The following is a 20,706-nucleotide window of genomic DNA, read 5'->3' as shown; positions in this document are numbered from 1 at the left end:
CACACACACACATATATGCTTATAAATATGCATGTACATATATATGCGTATATTCTGTATATTTGACCTCAATATGTTATATATTACATATAAATCTGTGAACTACTTAATATTTTCTTTTAAAATATTTCTTAACCATGCGATTTAGGTTATAGATACATGCACAAAAACTATAACTTACACTTTAAAGGGCAAAAAAACAAAACATTTTTTTTATTTAATTATGAAATTGAGTAGAGATCCCTGTTTTCAATTTCTGCCCCCTTCCTTTTTTTTCTTTCTAACACTATTGAGAACACTATTGAGAATGGCTAGCCCCAAGGACAAAAGAAAAATACTTAAAAAAAGAAAGATTCTATCTTTTGAGTACCTTTTCTATCTGCCCCACAGTTTTGCTTTAATGATACTCCCTTCCCTTCTGTTTTATCATCACCTTAATTATCCACTTTAGTGTTGTGTGCCAGCACACACAGAACAAGAAGTATATGCTTTAAACAGTAGAATATATCGAATATATTTCATTCATTTTTAGATTGTGAATTATTTGGGATGTAGTCTAGCTATAAAACTAAGGAACAACAATAAGTGGCAGGAAGTGGAAAGTGAAAAAAGCTCAAGATGATTTAACAGGAGTGAGAAAGATAATGAAAATGGCATTGTTATATTGTGGAGTACCAAATCCCAAGGAATTTAGGTCATTTCTAATGTTATTGTCCTCATAGAAGAATCCTGTATTACTAAACGAAGGCTATTTGAGAAACATATTTTCTTTTAGTCATCTTTGTTTATGATGTTGCATAAAATAGTGTTTCTTAATTTAAAAAGAAAAGGATATGTTCTATTAAGCTCATAAAAATTTATTACTCAGGTCCTCTTCAAGAAATGACCAAGAAAAATCTAGGAGCATCTCAAATATAGAAAATCTACAGATAAAGTCTATAATGCTATTAGCTTTTGAGTTCAAGGAATTCTTATAAATCAGCTATTAATTCAAAATCACAAGAAATTGAAGCCATCCAAAATCTTCATGTAGATAGAGAAACTACATTTTGATTTTGTGGCAAAATTAAAATATTGCATATGTCATGCTCTCACAGCAGTCATTCATATCTTAAAAAATACATATTCAAATCTCACTTGATTTTTCATTATCACTTAAATAATATATTATATCAATTGCTAGTGCTATTCATTACTATATTATTACAGTTATAATAAAATATAAAGTTTCATCTTCAAAATTTGATATTAGAATTCAAGCAGTGGCACATTTCTCTTTGTAGAAATATATAACAACATTTAAAAAACATAGATCGTCAAAATGCAAACCAGGTCTAAATTTGACTGAAAATTGATTGTTTAAAATTATTTTGGTAAATAAAGCAATTTGTGATAATATTTTCTACTTTATTTTTATATTAAAGGGCATTAAATAATAGAGATTTTATAAGAGATGTTTCAAAATACATATTTACTACATATAAATTTACATATAAATGTACATATGTACTAATATTTACTAATATAATTGACTAAATACTAATATTATTAACTAAATAATAATTTGAAACTGCATTTTTTCAAATGTGCATGTTTCTTTAAAATTGAATATAATAAATGTAAATAAAACCAAAATGATGACTGACTCAAATGTGAATTATAACTCTAACTTCTAGGTAGTTTAGATTTATTAATATTACTATTATACATAACCCATTAAAACAGATAAAATCACTGAAGTTCAGAGAGAAAAAGGTGATTATTTAATATCTTAGTTTTAGAATCTTTTCCACCAAATAATACTACCTCTTACTCTTTGTGGATTGTTACAATATTTATTCCTAAATTCATAGTTAATTCTATAAGCAATGTAACCTACATCTCAGGTGTCATTACAATTATCTTATACTTATTTTTGTTGACTTGTTTCAAGTTCAGATTTCTGCTTGGCCGAGCATCAGGGATCATACAAGTGGTGTGTGTGTGGTAGGCTTAGATGTACAACCAGTTCAATAAAATTTCAGCTGGTTATACATTTAATGACTTTTGATTTTTTGAGTCTGATTTAATTTTATAGAATAATTTATACTTTTGCTGCAGTTCTCAATTTATCTCTTTCAAGTCTCTTAAGTTTTGTTAATTTTCATAATGCTTTTAAAAAAATGATCATAAGGACCAGAAAATGACTATCTGGCTATTGTTTCCATGTATGAAATTATCATACATATTTTGAGTAAATGACCAAATAGCTGTAAAATAAAATTATATTTATATTTTATTTACAAGTAATTATATAATTAAGATAATGATAATGACCAGAAGAAAAGTGTTATCTATCTAATGAAGTGTAATTTTGTACAAATTGCTTTAAAAATTCTCACTCAGAACCATTTGAAAACATAAAGGAGGTCAATCAGCTTGCTGGATAATTAAACTAAGACAGTGAATTGAGAAATGTTATTAAATTAACAAATTAAGTGAAATTAAGTGAAATTGCTATGGCATGATCTAGTTATTCTAATTTTCCATAAATGATAAAATAATCCCCCAAATCCACCTTGTTTAAATGATTCATAGCTAATATGGAATTGCAAGGATTTGTGGGAGAGGATTCATCTAGTATGTTAAATGGTTAGCAGTATAAAGAGTGCTGCTCTGTAGGATATTATAAAAGTTCTCCCAAAAGAGACAAAATGCTTTTGAGAGTTGCTTTATTTTGTGGTTTAAAATTTATTTTTTTGGAAATTTGCACTTAGTCTCTTATCATTTAAATGTATGCTCCCAGGTGTAGTGTATGTTAGAAATCTAACTCCTCTTTATTTGAAAACACTCAAGTTTTGCCAATGCCAAGGTAATACATTTAGGAAAAAATGAAAAATTAGGCAGCTCTCTAGTTGATTAATAAAAAGATACAACACTAATTTGCCTCAAATATCCTAATCTTAACTCAAAATTTCAGAATAGGAGCAAAATAAGGTAGGAATCTGCTTTCAACAGCAAGTGAATTATAGTCTTTATAGGTATACACTGTCCAATATTCTGAAAACCTACTTGTAAGCTGCTATTCACTGTCTCTATTCATTGTCAAAGATAATGCCATCAAGAAAAATAAGGTTAATGTTGAAACCTGAAAATGTTTATGTGATGTGTAACGATGTGGGTTTCTGGCGAGATGGAAAGAATTAAGAATATGTCAATAGTAGCGAGGGAGGATGCTACATTTGGAAGGAAATATTTTTTAGCTAACTTCATCAATGGACTATATTGAAATTCAGGAGGAACCAAGGGAGGATGAGAGGGGGTGTGTAGGAAATGAGAACATAGATGTAGGAGGATATCATATTACACAGAGCTTTGAAACTGACTAAAATCTTAAACTCTGTTTTGGGTGGAAAAAATAGCTGGTGGACTGGAATGAGGGCAGTGAGTGAACACAAATGGAACTGAAAACTGCCACAAGATCAAGCAAGTAAGGAGAAATATGAGAGGAATTAAGTTGAGAAATATATTGACTCATGTATTAAAGTTCTAAACTATAGCACAACTGGAAATTTTGAAAATATAATATTTTTTTGCAGATAAAAATTCAATAACATTTAACAAACAGTGAGACAATTACAAAACATGGAACACATCTGTTGAACTAATTGTACTATAAAATTAATTTCATCTTAAGCATCTCCTCATATCACTCTAATTTCTTGTGACTTCCTTACACTTTTAAAATAAATGAAATCATCATTCTCCGCTAATATTTTGTATTTCCTTTGCCCTTTTAAAAATAAAAAAAAGCAAAAAGGAAAAGATGTATATGATAGGTTATCAGGAAGACACAGCTAGTTGTCAATCAGAAGCTCTGACACATCAGTTTTTGGGGAAGAGAGAAGTACATCTGAACTTTAAATTTATGGTCAACCAAGACTATACAATTTGCCTTCCATATAATTTTTGTGGTTTTCTTTTCCTCTATTGTTGGACACATTATAATTGTTTCAATTCCTAAAGATAAACAACTGCACAAAATTAGAGAAGAGGTCAGAGCAATGCCGTTTGTCTTATTTCCCTGCCCGTTGCTATGATAAATTCTCTGTGTGTTTCCTTGATAACTTCATAGAACCATAACATGAACATCAAAGGTATAAAGCTTGCTGCTGTTGATGTGGCTACTACAGTCACTACTACTTCTGTTGTCTTTGCCAGCCTTCTCTCTGTACTACCATTAAATCGCAGCAGCGCATAGGAAAGCGCTAGGTCATGTACCATATACATTCACATTCTCTGGAATTAGAGCACCGGCGTTTGAGCTGCTCTGTTGTCGTGTGACTGTCTTTTACCTCTCTAGGATATTTTCTCCTATGTGACAATAATATATACATTTTTTGCTATTATTTTTATTATTGTTGTTTTTATATCATATTTATATTCTTTACAAATAAGCTATGAGGATGATATTATTTTCTTCATTTGACAGTTAAGGAGACTGCTTATGCCCCATGCAGTACAACTAATAATTAACAGAACTGGAATTTATAATAATTATATGCATGACCAAAGTATTATAATAGAAGATAATAGGCTTAACTGTTCAAGTTGCTGCTACATAAAACATACGATTTTTTAAAATTCATAGCAAAAATGATGTGGTTTGTGTACTGAGAAAACATTCTAAGAAAGAACTATTATCTCTAATCTTGCTCTACCATAAGTTGTCTTAACTTGTTTCTTCCTGTGCTCAAAAATGATAACCAGCGGCCTGTGTAACAAATGATAGACCTGAGAAACAGGTTTGAATATGTAATCATGAATTTCTACAGTATTTTTCATGATTCTACCTCATGCTAGGGACTGGGGTTGCAGAGCTGAACAAAACAAACAATATCAGTTTTCTGGCACTTACGGTTTGTAGGGAAGATAGACATTAAACAAATACTTATACAACATTCATGTATTTTAATGTAAAATATTTCTAAAGGACACTATCATATGAAAAATAATATGGTGATTTAACTTAAGTGGGAACCAGAAATGAGGTAGCCAGAGAAGCTTTCCTTGAGAGGACAGCTAAGTGGAGATCTGGGGAATAAACAGACGTTACAGAGAAAAATGTTCAGAAGTAATTCAAAAATAGTAGTTTATAATTGTTGTTTGATTATTATTGTTGTTATCACTATCCTGTTGAAACCTTTCCTGAACATTTCATTTCTAATGACCTTTATTCTTGAAAACGTATTGTGCTATGTTATATTCCTTCATTATCATTGACCTTCATCTATGTTTTTGCATTCTGTTTTACTCTTGTTCCTCTGTGCCTTCCTTTGTTCTTCCCATTTTCTATAATGACCTTATTCATGTCTTGATCATTTTTGGAAGTAGCTCAAATACTCAGGCAAAATTGGATATTTCAAAATCAGAGCAGCTGTGGCACTTTGTACATAACTATATTATAATTGGTCATTGCTTTATGTTACATATTATTTCTTTCCCAAATGCCCATGCAGTTCTGAGAGCAGAAAACATTCCAAATTTATCTTTTAACTGTAAATCCATAATGTTACTATCATTATAAAATGAGCACAAAAGAAGTATTTGTTGAAAATATGTCTGTTGACTCTAACAGTTTTATGTAACTAACTAAATTCTGAGTTATTTAAGGGCAAGATTCCTGTCTTATATAGTTTAATTTTATTTAGCACTATTATAACATGACACAAGTGGTAGTTAGAAGCGTCTGTAAGTGCTCTGAATGTTCTTTAGAACTACAAAATTTTCAGCATTGAAATAATGAGAAAAGCAGTTATTTGCTTGACTTTTTGAGCTTATATTAAGTAAAAAAAAGTCACTGAAGTAAAAATCCTCCTAAGACCCAATGACGAGTCAATTTAGAGCTATTAGGAAAAAAGAATGCCACTCGGTGAAAAATTGTATGTAAACAGTCATCTCAAGTACTATTTTGCAATATGTTTTCAGGGTAGTCTAAACTACTTCCCCTTAAATAGGAACAGAAATCGCAACTCTTAGTTCAGCTATCAGTGCTCTGTTTGGTATTCCATTTGCCAAAGAATATATGTTACACATGTTGCCATTACTATAACTGGTTCAAGTGTTGCTGTTTTTAAAATAAAGCAAATCTTTACTAGTGGTAGTCTTCAAAAATAGTATTTTTAACTTCATAGCTACAAATCTACAAAACTTGTCAACTTTTAATATTTTGACAAATGCTGTTCTGCAAATATTGTTTCATGGTAAAAAATAGAGAATATTAAACTTACTGATAGGTTTGAAGATAACCTTTTAACAGTCTATAACCTGCAATTATTTGAAATGACACATATTTAAATCACATAAAGTTATACTGTAATTTCAAATATCAAGAAATAGTCATTTCTTCAAAGTAGTTATTAGAAATTCTTATGATAAAATCATTATAGGGTACATTTTACAAATTCAGTTCTTCTTTTATAATTATGCAGCTCTAAAGGTGAAAGGTTATGTAATGTACTGGTAATACAAAATTTATTTTCAAACTTGAAATATTTAACAGACATATAGGGATAAAGTAAATAAGACATTTAAAAAATCATTCTTAGGACAATATGTTTGAAAATCTAATTATTTTTATAACATGAAAAAATTTTAAGTTAGAACTGTCCTATCACAGAATATAAATGAGAAATTATCTTTGAAAATTTTGAAACATTTTTAAGTTTGATTCCATATATTCTCTGAGGAATAAAATAAATTAAATATTATAAAATATTATTTTTATTTTTTAGATTGCAGTGGAGCTCTAAGTGCATATAGTTCTCAGATATGATGTTTGATTGGGAAAAAAGTTAGTAAGAACTTTGTAAGCAAAATCATGGACTTTCAGGGATTAGGTAAGTCAGTTTAAATATCTCATAGGAAAAGATGTTTTTTAATAAATATGTAGGAATTTGACAAATATCTAGTATTTGACTGCTAAATCATGAGATACCCTCCTTTCTATTTCTGAAACATATATTCTTTATTGTTTGCTCCTTGAAAAATGGGCAGGTAGCACAATGTTTAGAGATGATTTGTCTCTATATGTGCAGAAATAGCCTACCATATGGAAATAGAATGTCTTCTTTGCAAGAACGAAGGATTCAATTCAAATGCAAAGAAAAAGAAATACATGACAGAGTTGAAGAAAAAATGCAAAATGGCATTTAAGCTTATTCTTGGAATAAAAGAAAATAGTCAAAGTGGGACCAAATACATGCTTTTAACTAAGTGATTTGTTCCTATCAAAAACAACACTTTAAAATCAATACCTTTAAAATCATAATAACTATGCTGATACTAATGGCTCTTCATTTACTTAATAAATATTATCAAGTGTCTAAAAGTTGTCAGAAGTTGTGCTGTAGAGAATTGTGTAGACTGACAAAGAAAATATGCTTTTATACAAAATACTACATATTTCATATCTAACCTGAAGAGAAAAATTCCAAACTGAAAGCATACACATTATCATACAGAACGCTAAGTTGGAGAGGTGGGGGGTGATTTAGAATGAGAAGTTTTTAGTGTCACAATTCAGAATCTATTCAGCAAAGTGTTTTACTAGGTTAAATACATTTGATTGCATTATCTCTTTGAAGTAAAATTATGTAATTAAATTTCAATCTAGCTTACATCGTGGTTAATCCAACTAAAACTCAACCAGGCTTAGAGAAAATTGATATACTTTGTCTCCTGTTTTAGGCAATATCCATACTTTTCTCACCATGAATATCCAGAATTGTACTGATTTATTAGTAACTCATAAGTGAAGAGCTGACTTCAGTTATTTTCAGTCTGTCAAACCAGGCAGTGATTTTGATTATAATTCTCCTTCTCTAGCCTGTCAAGCACTGTAGAATTCTAAGATGCTTTATCCAGAATCTAAATCAGTAAGTTACGGACAAAATTAAATGCCATGATATTATAATGTCATTTTCCCCAATAGACAAATAAGTAGGTTGTATTTTTACATAACTCTGTACATACTGCTAAATTCTAAAGTCTGAATTTTAGTCAATCCACAGTCTGTTCTATGAAAGTATTAGTGAATTAATGTTTTATACATGCCAAATGTATGCTGTTCACAAAGAGGAAAAAAGGGCATTTAAAGTGAGTCAAGGAAACTTGCTTCCTGTCAAACTGTTTAACCTCTGAAATACCTGATTGTTAAGCAGGTTGTGTCATCTCCTGCCAATGAAATCCTGATGAGGAAAGATGAAAGTCAATTCGTTTACCAAAATAAAATTTACCTTCATCCTCAGAGAGCTTTAATTTTAAACTCAAACAATAAAGCATAGTTTTCTTGTAATACTGCCTTCAGTTATCATTTGAATGTTAATGTGCACATATTTCTGCCTTTGCCTTCTACTTGTCTCCTTTGCCCTCTTACCTTAAAACTCCCATTGCCCTACACTGTCAGGGAAAAGGCTGCTGCTGAACATCTCTCATTATATTTATTGCTTCCTGTGTATTACTCTTCAGGAATGAAATGTAGTTTTAAAATAAATGTTATGTTATGAGTGAGAGCAGTCAAAGAATCTTTAATTGTCATAATTGATTCAAAGTATTGAAGTCTACAAAGAATTTCTATTCTAATTGAACAACAGGCCCCAAATAAAAATTAATGATATATTATTTTTACTATTATCATGCAATCTACTCATTGTTAGCTCAACTTGTTTTATAAAAACAGATTTTAAAACGCATTTCTTCCTTTATTCCCTCCATTCTTCCTTATTTTTCACTTTCTCTCCTTCCATTTGTACCTTCTTCCTTCCCTTCTTCCCCTTTCTTTTCTTCTTTTCTTCCTTTAAGTTTAGTCACATATATCATGCAATTATTTCTTTCTCGACTTCCTACATAAGGGCTCTAACAGCAGGATAACTTTCAATTGCAGATCTGTATAAATGTTATTGTGAAAATTCCACTTAAATCTGTTCTCTACTTAGACTATATGCATATGAGGAATAAAACAATTTTATCAACATAAAAAAAAGTGCTAAAATTTCAGCATAGTTGTATGTTAATCAGTATAGATTATTCCTGACATGAAAGTGGTGGTATATGTTAAATGTATAAAATGGCTTATACAGAAATATGGAGTATGTACACATTTTTAAAAAGACTGTTGGTGTTATTTATCTAAGGATTCAAACTGGCTGGGAATTTTAATTTCATATTCTCATTCTAATTTGCACCTATGGTTTTTTATACAAGTAAAACAAAGAATATTAACCCTTGAGAGTTAGAGAAGCGATCCATAACAGTTCAAAGATTGTGACATGAATCCTAACTGCAAATATTTAATTAGACAATTATCTAATCCCTATTATAGAACTTACTGCAATATATGTACCTATTAACTACCTCCTTGCCCATGTTGCTATGAGAGTATATAAAATAATAATATTGTCTACAATACAAAAGAAGTCGGGGAAGCTTGCTCTAAGGAAGTAATGCTTGAGTTGAGATCAGAGAGATAAGAGAGATTTATTAAAGCAACTACGTGAGAGAAGATGTGTCCAGGAAATAGAAACAATAAGTGTAAAGACCTAGAAGAAAGAAACTCAGAATGAAAAGGAACTGAAAGAAGAAAAGGAACTTCAGAGTGTCAGGAGAGGGTAAGAGAAGAGCAGTTCAAAAAGGATACAGAGATAAGAGAGTCCAAGACCAAAAAGTAGATTTCCCTAATTGCTAGGATTAAAAGGAGGCAAGGGGGTGTCAAGATGCTAAGCTTGACAGCTCTGGCCTCACTGTGGAAAACCTGATTAAACAGGCCAAATGATGACACTGAGGAAGAGGAGTGAAGTGGGATCTGAGTTAAGAATATTATTTTCATCAAGTGTAACCATATGTCTGGGCGACCTTTATACCTCTGGTCTAGTGTCTAGCAAGAGTCTACTTAATCTCTTACACACAAGCATGGTCATAGAGGGAAGCATCTTTCTTTTTTTGTTTCATAAATACTTTCTTACTACATCTAAGACTATGGTTTCTTGCTAGTTTTTGCCCATGATTCACTTTCAATGACCTCAAACATAGCTCACTTTTCTAACCTTAAAGTATGTACATTTTCAAAAGTTCTCTTTTTTATTCATATTTTTAAAGAAATTATAGCCAAGTCAACATTAAGTCTCTGTTGTCATTAATTTTCAAGGTTAAGGCTCTAATGTCATTATTATAATCACTTGTATTCCAGAATATTCTTACACAGATAATGAAGGGCATGCTCATAAGAGAATGCCACACATGTCCGTGTTATCTACCAGATATGCAGTTTGGAATGGCTGCTGTAATATTCAGAATTCTAGAAAACACTGTTATATAAGAGTGGAATTTATACTTAAAACAGCATAATATGATATTAGTTTTAAAAATCAAACCATCAGAACAAATACCACTTACTACCCTTTGGGATACAGTAACTCACAAACCGGAAAGTGTCTCAAATTTATAAAGTAGTGATAAAAATAGATTTGCTTTGAATATCTGCAATACTTGAGTGATGGACAATGCCCAGGCCAATTCCAGCCATATACAGAACTGATCCATTTCAAAACAATCACTTTTCCCACAACAGATATTTATTTCCTTAAATAGAAAATGGACTAGAGTCTATATTTACAAATATATGTTCAGGTATTCTAAATTGCTTTTATTTGTTATATTGCACCCTCATAATTTTTCTAAGATATTGCCATCTACTATGAATATAAACACACACAACCACACACATACTATATATTATATGTAGTTTTATATACAAAGATTGTATATATAGATATACAATATTATATATAAATATTTTCCATTGAAAACATTTGTAGAGGACTTACTGCAGGAATTATATTTTAAATATAAATTAAACTGCATTTATTACCTTTTTTCTAAACAGAATTTATCTCTTTGTACCTATTGAGGTTTGTGAGACTATAAATAACTTTGTTTCTGCATTTTATCTTTTTTTTTCCTCATGCTCTATGTCAACACTCAACTAGAATCCACCCTGCTCATTAAACTTTTTCTAACAGATGTTGCCTTTTTTTTCTTTTACTCTTTCATGTTATCCGAGATCAAAGCATTCGGTCATTCCTGTCCATTGTATGCAGAGGTGTGTGGGTGAAATTTTGCATGGTTTTTCTGTTCAGGTTGCTTTCTTAATGTTTTCAATTATTTTCTTTGATAATATTGGATATGTGTTGATTGCTCCAATAGAAATCATCTTAAATCCAGCTACTTTTACGAAAATAAAAAAAAATTAGTGAAAAATATTGAAACCATATTCAAATTGTATCTATTTTGAAGAAGCAATTGAATCATGTTCAATAGATAAATATTTTGTGAAAAATCATAAAAATTTTCCCTGAAATTACGTGAGATATTTTGTAATTATATCATACATGCATGATGGAAAAAAAGTAAAAGACGACTATCTTCTAAAAATAATTGCCTAATGTTACTTACTCATTTTATTTTAATTTTGGAAGAAAAATTTATAAACAGTTTGAGGTACACGTTTTTCATGTGCTTTTATACATTTGGCAGTAAGAGCGAAGGCAATGTGGTATAATAGAAAGGACTCTGAATTAGTTGTCAGGAGAATTAAGTTCAGCTTTTACCACTAAGTAGGTGTGGGATTTTAGAATACTATTTAAACAAACTGAGTTTAAATGTACTATATTATAAAATGAGGGATAGGAATTACAGGAGTTACATAGTAATAGTAAGCTACAGTATTTTACAACTGTATATTTGGGCAAGAATTTTATGGAAATTGTGGTCACAATTTAACTGCTGGACATATAGTTTTTTAAAAAAATAAGATATCAGATATTGCTGAGCTTTGTGTTCAGTGTAGTATTGGGTTTAAGTAGTTATGAGTATATCAAATTTTCCAACTTACATTTTTTTGTACTGAAATCTTCCAAATTGAAATATTTTTCTTAGGAGTATAGTTGAAAATAAGTCTTAGGAGATTATTGAAAATTTCAGACTTAGATAAGTACAAGATAGAAAGTTTATTTTAATCAAGAGACTGGAAACAACAGATTGCCCCTGATATACTCCACAAATTAGAGTACATCAGTTCACCTCCAGTTTTCTGGATGTTTGCATGTAAAAAAGGTAATAGTTTGCTTAGCACTTACATAATCTTTTCCCATTTCTCTGTCGATAAGTTATTACACCCTATTCTAGAATTTTTTTTACATATACTAAAGATACTGTGAAATTTTAGCATACATTAAAAAAATTCCATATTCCTGTTGCAAAAATTTGATGTAGTATCAAGGCGATATTTACGATTGCTATATAGCATGACATAATACCAAGAAAGGTATTTCTCCTTGAAAACTTTGCTTCCAAGATTTAGGCCAGCTAAGGGCAAGTAAATGTGGGATGCTACATATCTATCTTTTCTGGGTTAAGTAATTTAAATATGAGGTAAGACAACTATTAAATGCCAACAAAATATAAATCAAAAGAAAAAAAGTTTGCCAGAATAAAAGCACTTAAAAGGAGCTTGAGCTCTGGCATGTATACAAAACTACATTTGCAACACTAGAACAATCCAGACTTTTAGCCTCTGTATAAAGCTTTGTGATAATCTCAAGTGAGATAACTCGAAATAGAAGCCAGTCTTATACTTAATCAGTAACCTATTTTCTTAAGTGAGTATACATAGCATGTATTAGATAAGTATTTTTATATCACAAGAGAAATCTTGAGATATAATAATGTTGAGGAGACTAGTTTACTGTCATTTCAAAGGCAGCAAAAGTCACACACACAATGAATCAGTGACAAACCTATGAATTAATTTTAGGTCCCATTAGGCTCCCTTTTTAACCACTCAGCAATTCCAGCGATTGCTTTCAGTGACCAACAATGCACAATTAAATTAAAATGGCAGACTAAAAAATAAAAATAAAGTAAAAATGGAAAGTAGTCATACTATGAAGTTTGATTTCTGACAATTCGAAACAATGTATGTAAATGTAAAATCTCAAAGCTGTATTCTTAAAATATTACCAAATTTTCTAGCACTTACATAGGAATGGATTTAAATTACTAAAGTTTAATAGCAAAATATGCAGATAGAAATAATTTTGTTAAATGGAAGTTGAAGGGCTATGCCATTCACTATTTTAGGCAATGATTAAAGGATGTCCCTTCACATAAATATATATTTCTTCAAACATATTTATTCTAGCTGAAATTTCTAAACATTCATAAGTACAAAATTAAATTTGAGTAAAAATAAAGCTTTTCCCTCCTCAAATATGTTCATATTACAATATCTTTATAGGCAGAGATAGTTTGTAAGGTCCATTTACATAGAGCAAAATGGAATAAAAAATATACTTATCTTCAGTTATTTGATAATTTATGTCATATAATATTAAGTATTTTCTGTTTATTAGAGAATTTAGAATTCCATCTACATATGTTGATATCTAGACTTTTCTGTGTTCTTGAAATATTACATGATTAAAATATTAAGAAAAAGTGAAAGGACATGTTTCAGTGCTAAACTTACTTTGAATGAAAGTTAGAAAACTCAATAATTTTTAAAATATTTTTAAGCGCTGTATTTCAAGTATATATGTATCAATACTAAATATTTAGATTTTCCCTTTGTGTAAAAAGAATTACAACTTTCTTTGATTGCAGAACATTACCACTACTCCTGTGTCTGAGGGAAAGAACTTTGTTCAACACCTAGCTTATATAGAGAGGGAATTAATAGAAACAGAAAGCAACTCTTTCTATGGGGTATCCTAGCACTTCTTTTCCTGAAAAATAGCTCCCTGATTATAATATCACCTCTGCTTTATAAAGGACTCCATGAATTTGCTACTGCCATATAATTTTAGCAAGCTAATAGGCAATATGAATGCAATATGACAATGATATTGTTGTGTATCCTAAAAGTAAACACCTTGCAACGTTAATGTGGTTCAACTGACCAGAAGATACAGTCTTTGGGGCTAACAGTTCTACCCTCTTCTGTGTTCTGGGATGATTTTATTCTCTAACCATTTTTCTCTATGTGAACCACAGCAAAATCTTACTTCAAATAGCCCACACTGACCTTACTTTGGCCTTTACTTGGCGGGGATACGCTATTTACATATCAAGTCAACATTTGTTTCTTTCTCACTAGCTCAAGAAAATTAAAAATATATTCTTGGCACTCACATAATTATAAGATAAGCTTCAAGCAAATAAGGGCACTAAGATCTTTAGATTTTACATGATTAAGAGGTAGTTGTTCAAATAATGTAGAATGTACTTATATAGTTTTTTATCATTTTTTGAGATTATCATCAAAGTGAACCATCATGGTTTAAAATAAATCTGCAAGATAACTTGCTGATGCCCATTTAAAACACATTGCAAGAGGATGCAAATATATTCTGATTTATGGAAATTTTGTCTGTTTATTCTGTTATTTTTCTGAAGGTTCTTATATATCAAACTAACACCTTCCTTCTCGCCTCTATATCCAAGCTGTATTTCCACTTTTTTAAACTTTGGTTCCAAAGGAAGTAATTTAGGCAAGGAGAAAAAGAAATAAATGAAAGAAAATGCAAAGTTCAAAAGTAGAGAAAGGGTCATCATGGAAGATGAAGAATGAATGAGAAGATGAAAGGGACCAAACAGGTGAGCAGGCAATGGGGTTTGGCATTACTCTTTGTGTTTCTTGTAAAATGCAATACTGATAAAAAAAGAAAGAAAGAAAGAAATTAAAGACTTTATGGCTAAACATTTCCTTTCGAATAGATTACATGGAGAATGAGTACCAAATAATTCATAAGAAATAGAAAAATATATATTGGTTAATGTGCTGTATGTTATTTAGTCCTTACGTCTATATTGATCTGTTGTGAATGAAGATGCTATTCAGAAATTGAGTACTATACATAAAGTAAGTCTTTTAATAAGCAATTCATAATGATATCATTGTACCTTTAGAAAACTCTTTAATTTTTTCCAAATTCTTTTTTCTGGCAATAGGTAAACCAGATCTGTTAAAATAAGAAACCAAATACTTACAAGTTAAGAATTGAATGCTAAGATTTTTATTTTTATTTTTATGTTATTGATTTAGGGAATAAAAAGTAGTGAGTACTGTGAGAAACAGGGGGGAAGAAAAGCTTTTGTACAATTGAACAAGTGAGTAGTAGAGGGTAAAAGGCCATTAATCTCATAACTCTGATGTTTATATATTAAATATTCAGGGAAACAACTTTATTATACACAATAACTTGTTCAGGTTCACCTTTCAACATGATTCAAGTATTGAAAGATAAAGAAAGAAAAACAGAAACCATTATGAACTTGCTCTAACCACAGTTGGCTCAGATTAGTAATGCAAATAAAAGATACACTGCCTTTGGTGGAAATAATGAGTAGCGAGAAGAAATCACCAAGGAATTCTGACTTTTCTCAACTAGGTTAGCCTACTAGAAAGTAAATACAGACTCTAATGTATGATCTAAGAAAAAAAAAAGATGTTACCTACTCAAAAGTAACTACTCATTGTTTTGTCAAGATATCTAAATATCTCAGCTTTAGTATTTCCTCATAGAAATAAACTTGTGTCCACTGGACTAAATAACATAAAATATTGAGAGAGATAACTCAATTAGAAGAGGTTTGATTATATTTATAAATTAGTCATCAGAGCACGGACTATCACTTAAATAGCACGTAGGCCTGCTGGACTGTTACTAAGAGTATTTGATTCAAAGTTTTGTATAAAAGCAAACTTTTATTCTTGGCGGAAGGAAAAAGAAAAACAAAAGATTGTATTTTATATCTAGATATATTGGTTGTCATTGTAGAAATGACCTTAAGCTTCATTGCATTTCTTAATGTCCCTTTTGTTCTAACATAAATTGAGATCATGACATTATGGGAGTATTTATAGAGTTAATATGTTCCAGCTTTCATTTGTGTCCATCTTTCTTTAGATTTCCTGTGAGTACTTAGAAGAAGCCTATTTGGAATTTGAGAAAACATCCAGAGACTTCTTCAAAAAGCAATACTTCTCCTAAATTCATACTTTTTTTTTTTTTGGTTAACAGATGTAAATTTGAAGGGGAAATGCCATATACTATAAGCCATTTGGGAATATTCTATCTCTTAAGGATGACTTACATTTTTCATTTGAATGGCATGGATGCTAAGAGCTGAAATTCAAAACTTATATGTATTCTAGCTCTGTTTCATTCCTTCCATGAACTCTGCATGCATTTTTATGATAAACACGCACATGTGTATGAAGTATGTGACCTCATTGACAGTTGTTTGCAGTGTCAAGTAGTATTGGCAGATACCCAAGAATTAATTGACACACATCTTACAGAACTGGAGTTAGTTAATATGTCTACCAATTCCCAAATGTACTACAGGAAACGAAAAATCTGTTTAATACAGCAATCAATGACATACTGTGCTGTGGTCAGAAGGCATTAACTATACAGCAATAGTAGGTTTTGGAATACAGTATCCAGGAGTGTAAATATTACTATTAAAATGCTAGGACGCTGAAAAAAATAAGGTCTATTTAACTAGAAAAATGAATGAAAAGGTTATTTTGCAAACTGTTTATCATTTTTTAAAAAATAATTGTTAATTTCCTCCTACAAGATCTGAAGTTATTAAATGATGAAGGAAGTTTTGATTTGCTTCAAAAGTGATGTCTTTATTTCTGTGGCTATTGACCATTTGGCATAGCAAGTCCATAAAGTCATTTTCTAACAATGGGTTTCAACAATCTTAGGAACTCTGGGTAAGACAATGAGTTATTTTTAAAGGAAAAACATTGCAAAGAACAAAAATGAATATTAAAATGTCCATGAAAGCCATGATAAAAGCAAAAGCAAAATATTCTTTCTGTAAAATAAAATTATTTGTAATATGTAAAGCCTGCACAGAAGTTTTAAAAGAAAACTATTTCATGATTTTATGTAGTGTGAGGCAAGTAACAATAAAGTATACATATTACTTCCAAACTAGAATCTAGGACAAAGATGTGTCCTAGGTCTTTCTGAAAAATCATTCTTGTAAATAAAAGTTATTAAATTCAAACTTCATGAAAGTTTATGAACTCTAATCTAAAAATCTTGTTCAAGGTCTAATTGCTATTTTATTTCTTACTTTTCCAAGCTTTCCGTTACCCTCATTCTTTTTCTAACTGTATGAAGTACACATTGTCTCTTTTCCCAAACTTCACAAACAGCGTAGCTATTTAAATCCAAAGCTAGTATTTTAAGAACCAGTATAGATTAATTTAAAGCAGATTCTTTCTTAAGGCAGCTTAAGCACTGAATATTAAATTTTATGTCATCTTGACAAACTATCATGATAATTTCTTTTCCAGAATTTCCTAGATAGGCTGTCTAGACTGCTCCAAATTCCCCAGATAATTGCATAATCATCTTCTCACTGACCTTCTAAACAGTCTGGAACAGTATTTCTCAAAATATAGTTGCCATGCATATCAAGATCACTGAACTTCTAAAGGTAGACCCCTCTCAAAGGCTCTGAGCTTTAAAATTTCAGAAAATATTTGCACCCCAATATCTCACGAGAAAGGAGATCATATGAGAATCTTTATTTATTTGTTTCAATGGAGGAACTGGCCTCCTCTTCCATTTGCTTGAGCAATGGCACGGCTCCAGAACCTGTACCTTCCCATTCCCCCGTCTACCCATAAGGCAGAAGAAATATGCTGTGAACTCTACTAAATAGCAACTTCAAAAACAATTTTTTTTGAGGGGGGTAATAAAAATATGGGAACAATATATGGTATTTTAAATTAAGGTTATCAAGTTTATCTAAGCTTCAAATTGAAAAATGAAGAAAAATGAGATAAGTGTATAATCGCCTATAAACAATGAGAGACCAGTGCCATAATTTACAAAATCCAATGAAGTGAAGTGCATTTAAGAGGCAAGGTGGCAGGTACTAACATAAAAGACAGCAATGGCTTTCAGCCCTAAGATGTACATTTATATTTTAAAAATGATAACAAACATTTTTTTCAGCATCTACTGCCTATTCGACAACGTTAAACTCTCACGACTATGAGGTAGAAATCATTCTCTATCACTTCTTAGACTGAAAACAGACACAGAAAAATTAAGTAGCTTTCTCCATATCAAACGACTAGTATTGAATTGAGATTGGACAAAAGCCCTGCAGTCTGAGGCCAGAAGACATGCTTTTAACAATGATGGGATTAGAACTCCTTGAGTTTCCATAGCAAACAATGTCAATGGGTCAGGCTCTGCTAGGAGGGTTGGAAGGCAGTTGGAGGTAAGTAGTCAAGCTCTCACTTAAAATATATAAATATTGAGGCTCAAAGCAGATTTGTTTGGTTTTGTTTTACATCTAGTGAGACAGAGTCTCAGAGAGCTTAAGTAACTTTTCCAGTACTCCACTGCTAGTAATCTGTAGAAAAAAATCAAAACCAGATGTGACACTAAAGCCCACGTCTTCTCCACTAACCTGTGCTAGAAGCTCAGCTCCCCTGACTCTATTACTATGTAGAGCATGACACCTTGGTGGTGCAAAAAGTACAGTATAATGTAGAGAAAATTCTCCAGAGCTATCTCCAGAATACAAAAAAGTGGGACAATTATCCCAGGCCCAAGTTTTAGGGCACCTGACAACAGGAAATAGTTGAGAGGGAGACAGAGAAAGAGATTTATCTAGAAGGTGCTAAAGAGTTAAGTGTACAAAGTCAGCAGTTTTTAAATTATTCCTAATTTCATCAACAAGAAACAAGCAATTTTAGTAAAACTGTTTTCTTAAAGTTAATTTTTACTTAAAACTTTTAGGTATGTAAGCAAGTACACATATGCTTATAAGGGAGAGAAAAAGGAAGGATGCAGTAGGAAAATAGGCTGAAGAGAAGCAGTTGCCTAAACTGGTGAGACCTAAGGAAAGTATTTTCATCAGAAAATACTCATCAGAAAAGTAACAATAATCATATGTAGTCTAGAATTCACATTGTCTCTAAGGTATCTTCTTAAACAAACAAACAAACAAAAAGGTACAACACGGTTTTGATTTCTATGCCTTTGGGTTGAAAATCATATTTGTATCACTTTAGGACACGCTGAGAAAATTTAGAGAGAGTCTGGAGTTTAAGTTACAAAGAAGTGGCTAAATTGTAAATTATATTTTATCTTTAGTGTTTCAGAAATGTTCCAGGAACAAATCCTGTATTTGCTGAGTATTTCTGAATTCCAGTTTGGAAGAAAAGTCTGTCACAAATGATCTTCTCACTGCATAAATGCTCTTGTTCTTAGAATTTTGAGCCAAACATTATAAAAGAGCATATAAGTGAAAGCTATTAGAAAGCCCAATTCGTGGAACTACTTTCAACATTAGTAACTATTTCTTTAAATATTCCCCTAATTTCAATTTTTACTTAAGTTTACCTAATTTAATCTCCTCACTAAATTTTCTCACTAACACATCTTCTAGGAAAACAGATAAACATTTTCCCCCATATCGCCAAAATAATAACCAAAAATATAAAAACAATGCTTAGCTGAGCAAGAACACACATGTGAATAATTTTTGTCAAGCATAAGAGCAGATCACATATGTGGCATCCTTTTAATTCTTAGGTAGAAGAAAACAACTGGGGTGGCAGACACTTCTGGCAGAGGATGGAAATAAAGGGGAAAGTTGGCAATATACAAATGAAGGAGAAAACAGTACAGATTCAGCCTGCTGACATCTGCTGCACAATGTATTGGACTCTGTAATCCACGGTGAAAGCAAATGATTTTTCTTTCCTTCTTCCTGTTCCATAATTATTGCTGAGTGATGGTCTTATTGTTTTTGAATTCACAGATTAAAATTAATAACAGCATCTGAATTTGAAGTAGGTCCCACTGAATAGCTAACTAGAAGCTAAATGAGCTGAATAAATTCGTAATGAAGCATTTGAATAGGAAGGGGTCATGGACAAACACTATTTTTTAAAAGCCAGCTTTACCTCAGGATGATGTCCAATTTCAATGTAGGTACAAATTGGATGAAAAGCCCCAGTTCCACAGGCGTACAAGTGTGTCTGATTATAAGCCTTAAGCACCTTGATGAAATTAGCACATTCTTTCTGTAAGACAAAAGGAAAACCGGTGAGTTCTAGCTGTCAGTATGACTGAGATATCCTCTAGGGTTAAGGATGCTTGAGCAGATTTCTTTTGTGTACTTTTCACAGCAATTTTAAGGCTTATTATTCTATTATTTGCTCATATTGTTACATGAACTAAAATCAAAGAAGTTCTTACTTTGGGGAAAACTAAATAAAATACATTCTTCTATAATGCTTTTAATAAAACTATTCATAATTTATTTATACAAAAATAGAATAAAGTTATAGATAACCAACAAAGGTGTCTTTTCTAGATATGAGGGGAACGGCAAACCATATGATAAATTAATGAATTAGATAAATAATACAATGGTCAATGGTGAAGATCTTTTTGCAAAAATTAGCTTTGAATTTAATTTTGGAAACAGAAAATAAAAATAAAAGATAATATAATATTCTCTTAAACAGGAAGTTTAAATATCAAAAATTAACCCATCATGATGGACGAGTGACTTTGAACTTCAGTAGTGCTGCTTGATAGTGAGCTCTATAGATCC

The 20,706-nt window shown here is 31.0% G+C and overlaps 1 protein-coding gene across 1 annotated transcript in view; it reads right to left on the bottom strand.

Moving 5' to 3' along the window:
• Positions 1-20,706, bottom strand: part of SEMA3A (semaphorin 3A) — a 194,634-nt gene that overhangs the window by 92,660 nt on the left and 81,268 nt on the right. The window contains exon 4 of the mRNA XM_006925734.3: positions 20,051-20,170. Within this exon, the coding sequence (XP_006925796.1) occupies positions 20,051-20,170 (120 nt within the window). The remainder of the gene's footprint in view (positions 1-20,050; positions 20,171-20,706) is intronic.

The sequence above is a fragment of the Pteropus alecto genome, unplaced genomic scaffold, assembly GCF_000325575.1.
Source record: "Pteropus alecto unplaced genomic scaffold, ASM32557v1 scaffold69, whole genome shotgun sequence".
Taxonomy (NCBI): Eukaryota; Metazoa; Chordata; class Mammalia; order Chiroptera; family Pteropodidae; genus Pteropus; species Pteropus alecto.
Note: the sequence above shows the minus strand (reverse complement) of the source record. Positions and strands in the feature narration are given on the sequence as shown.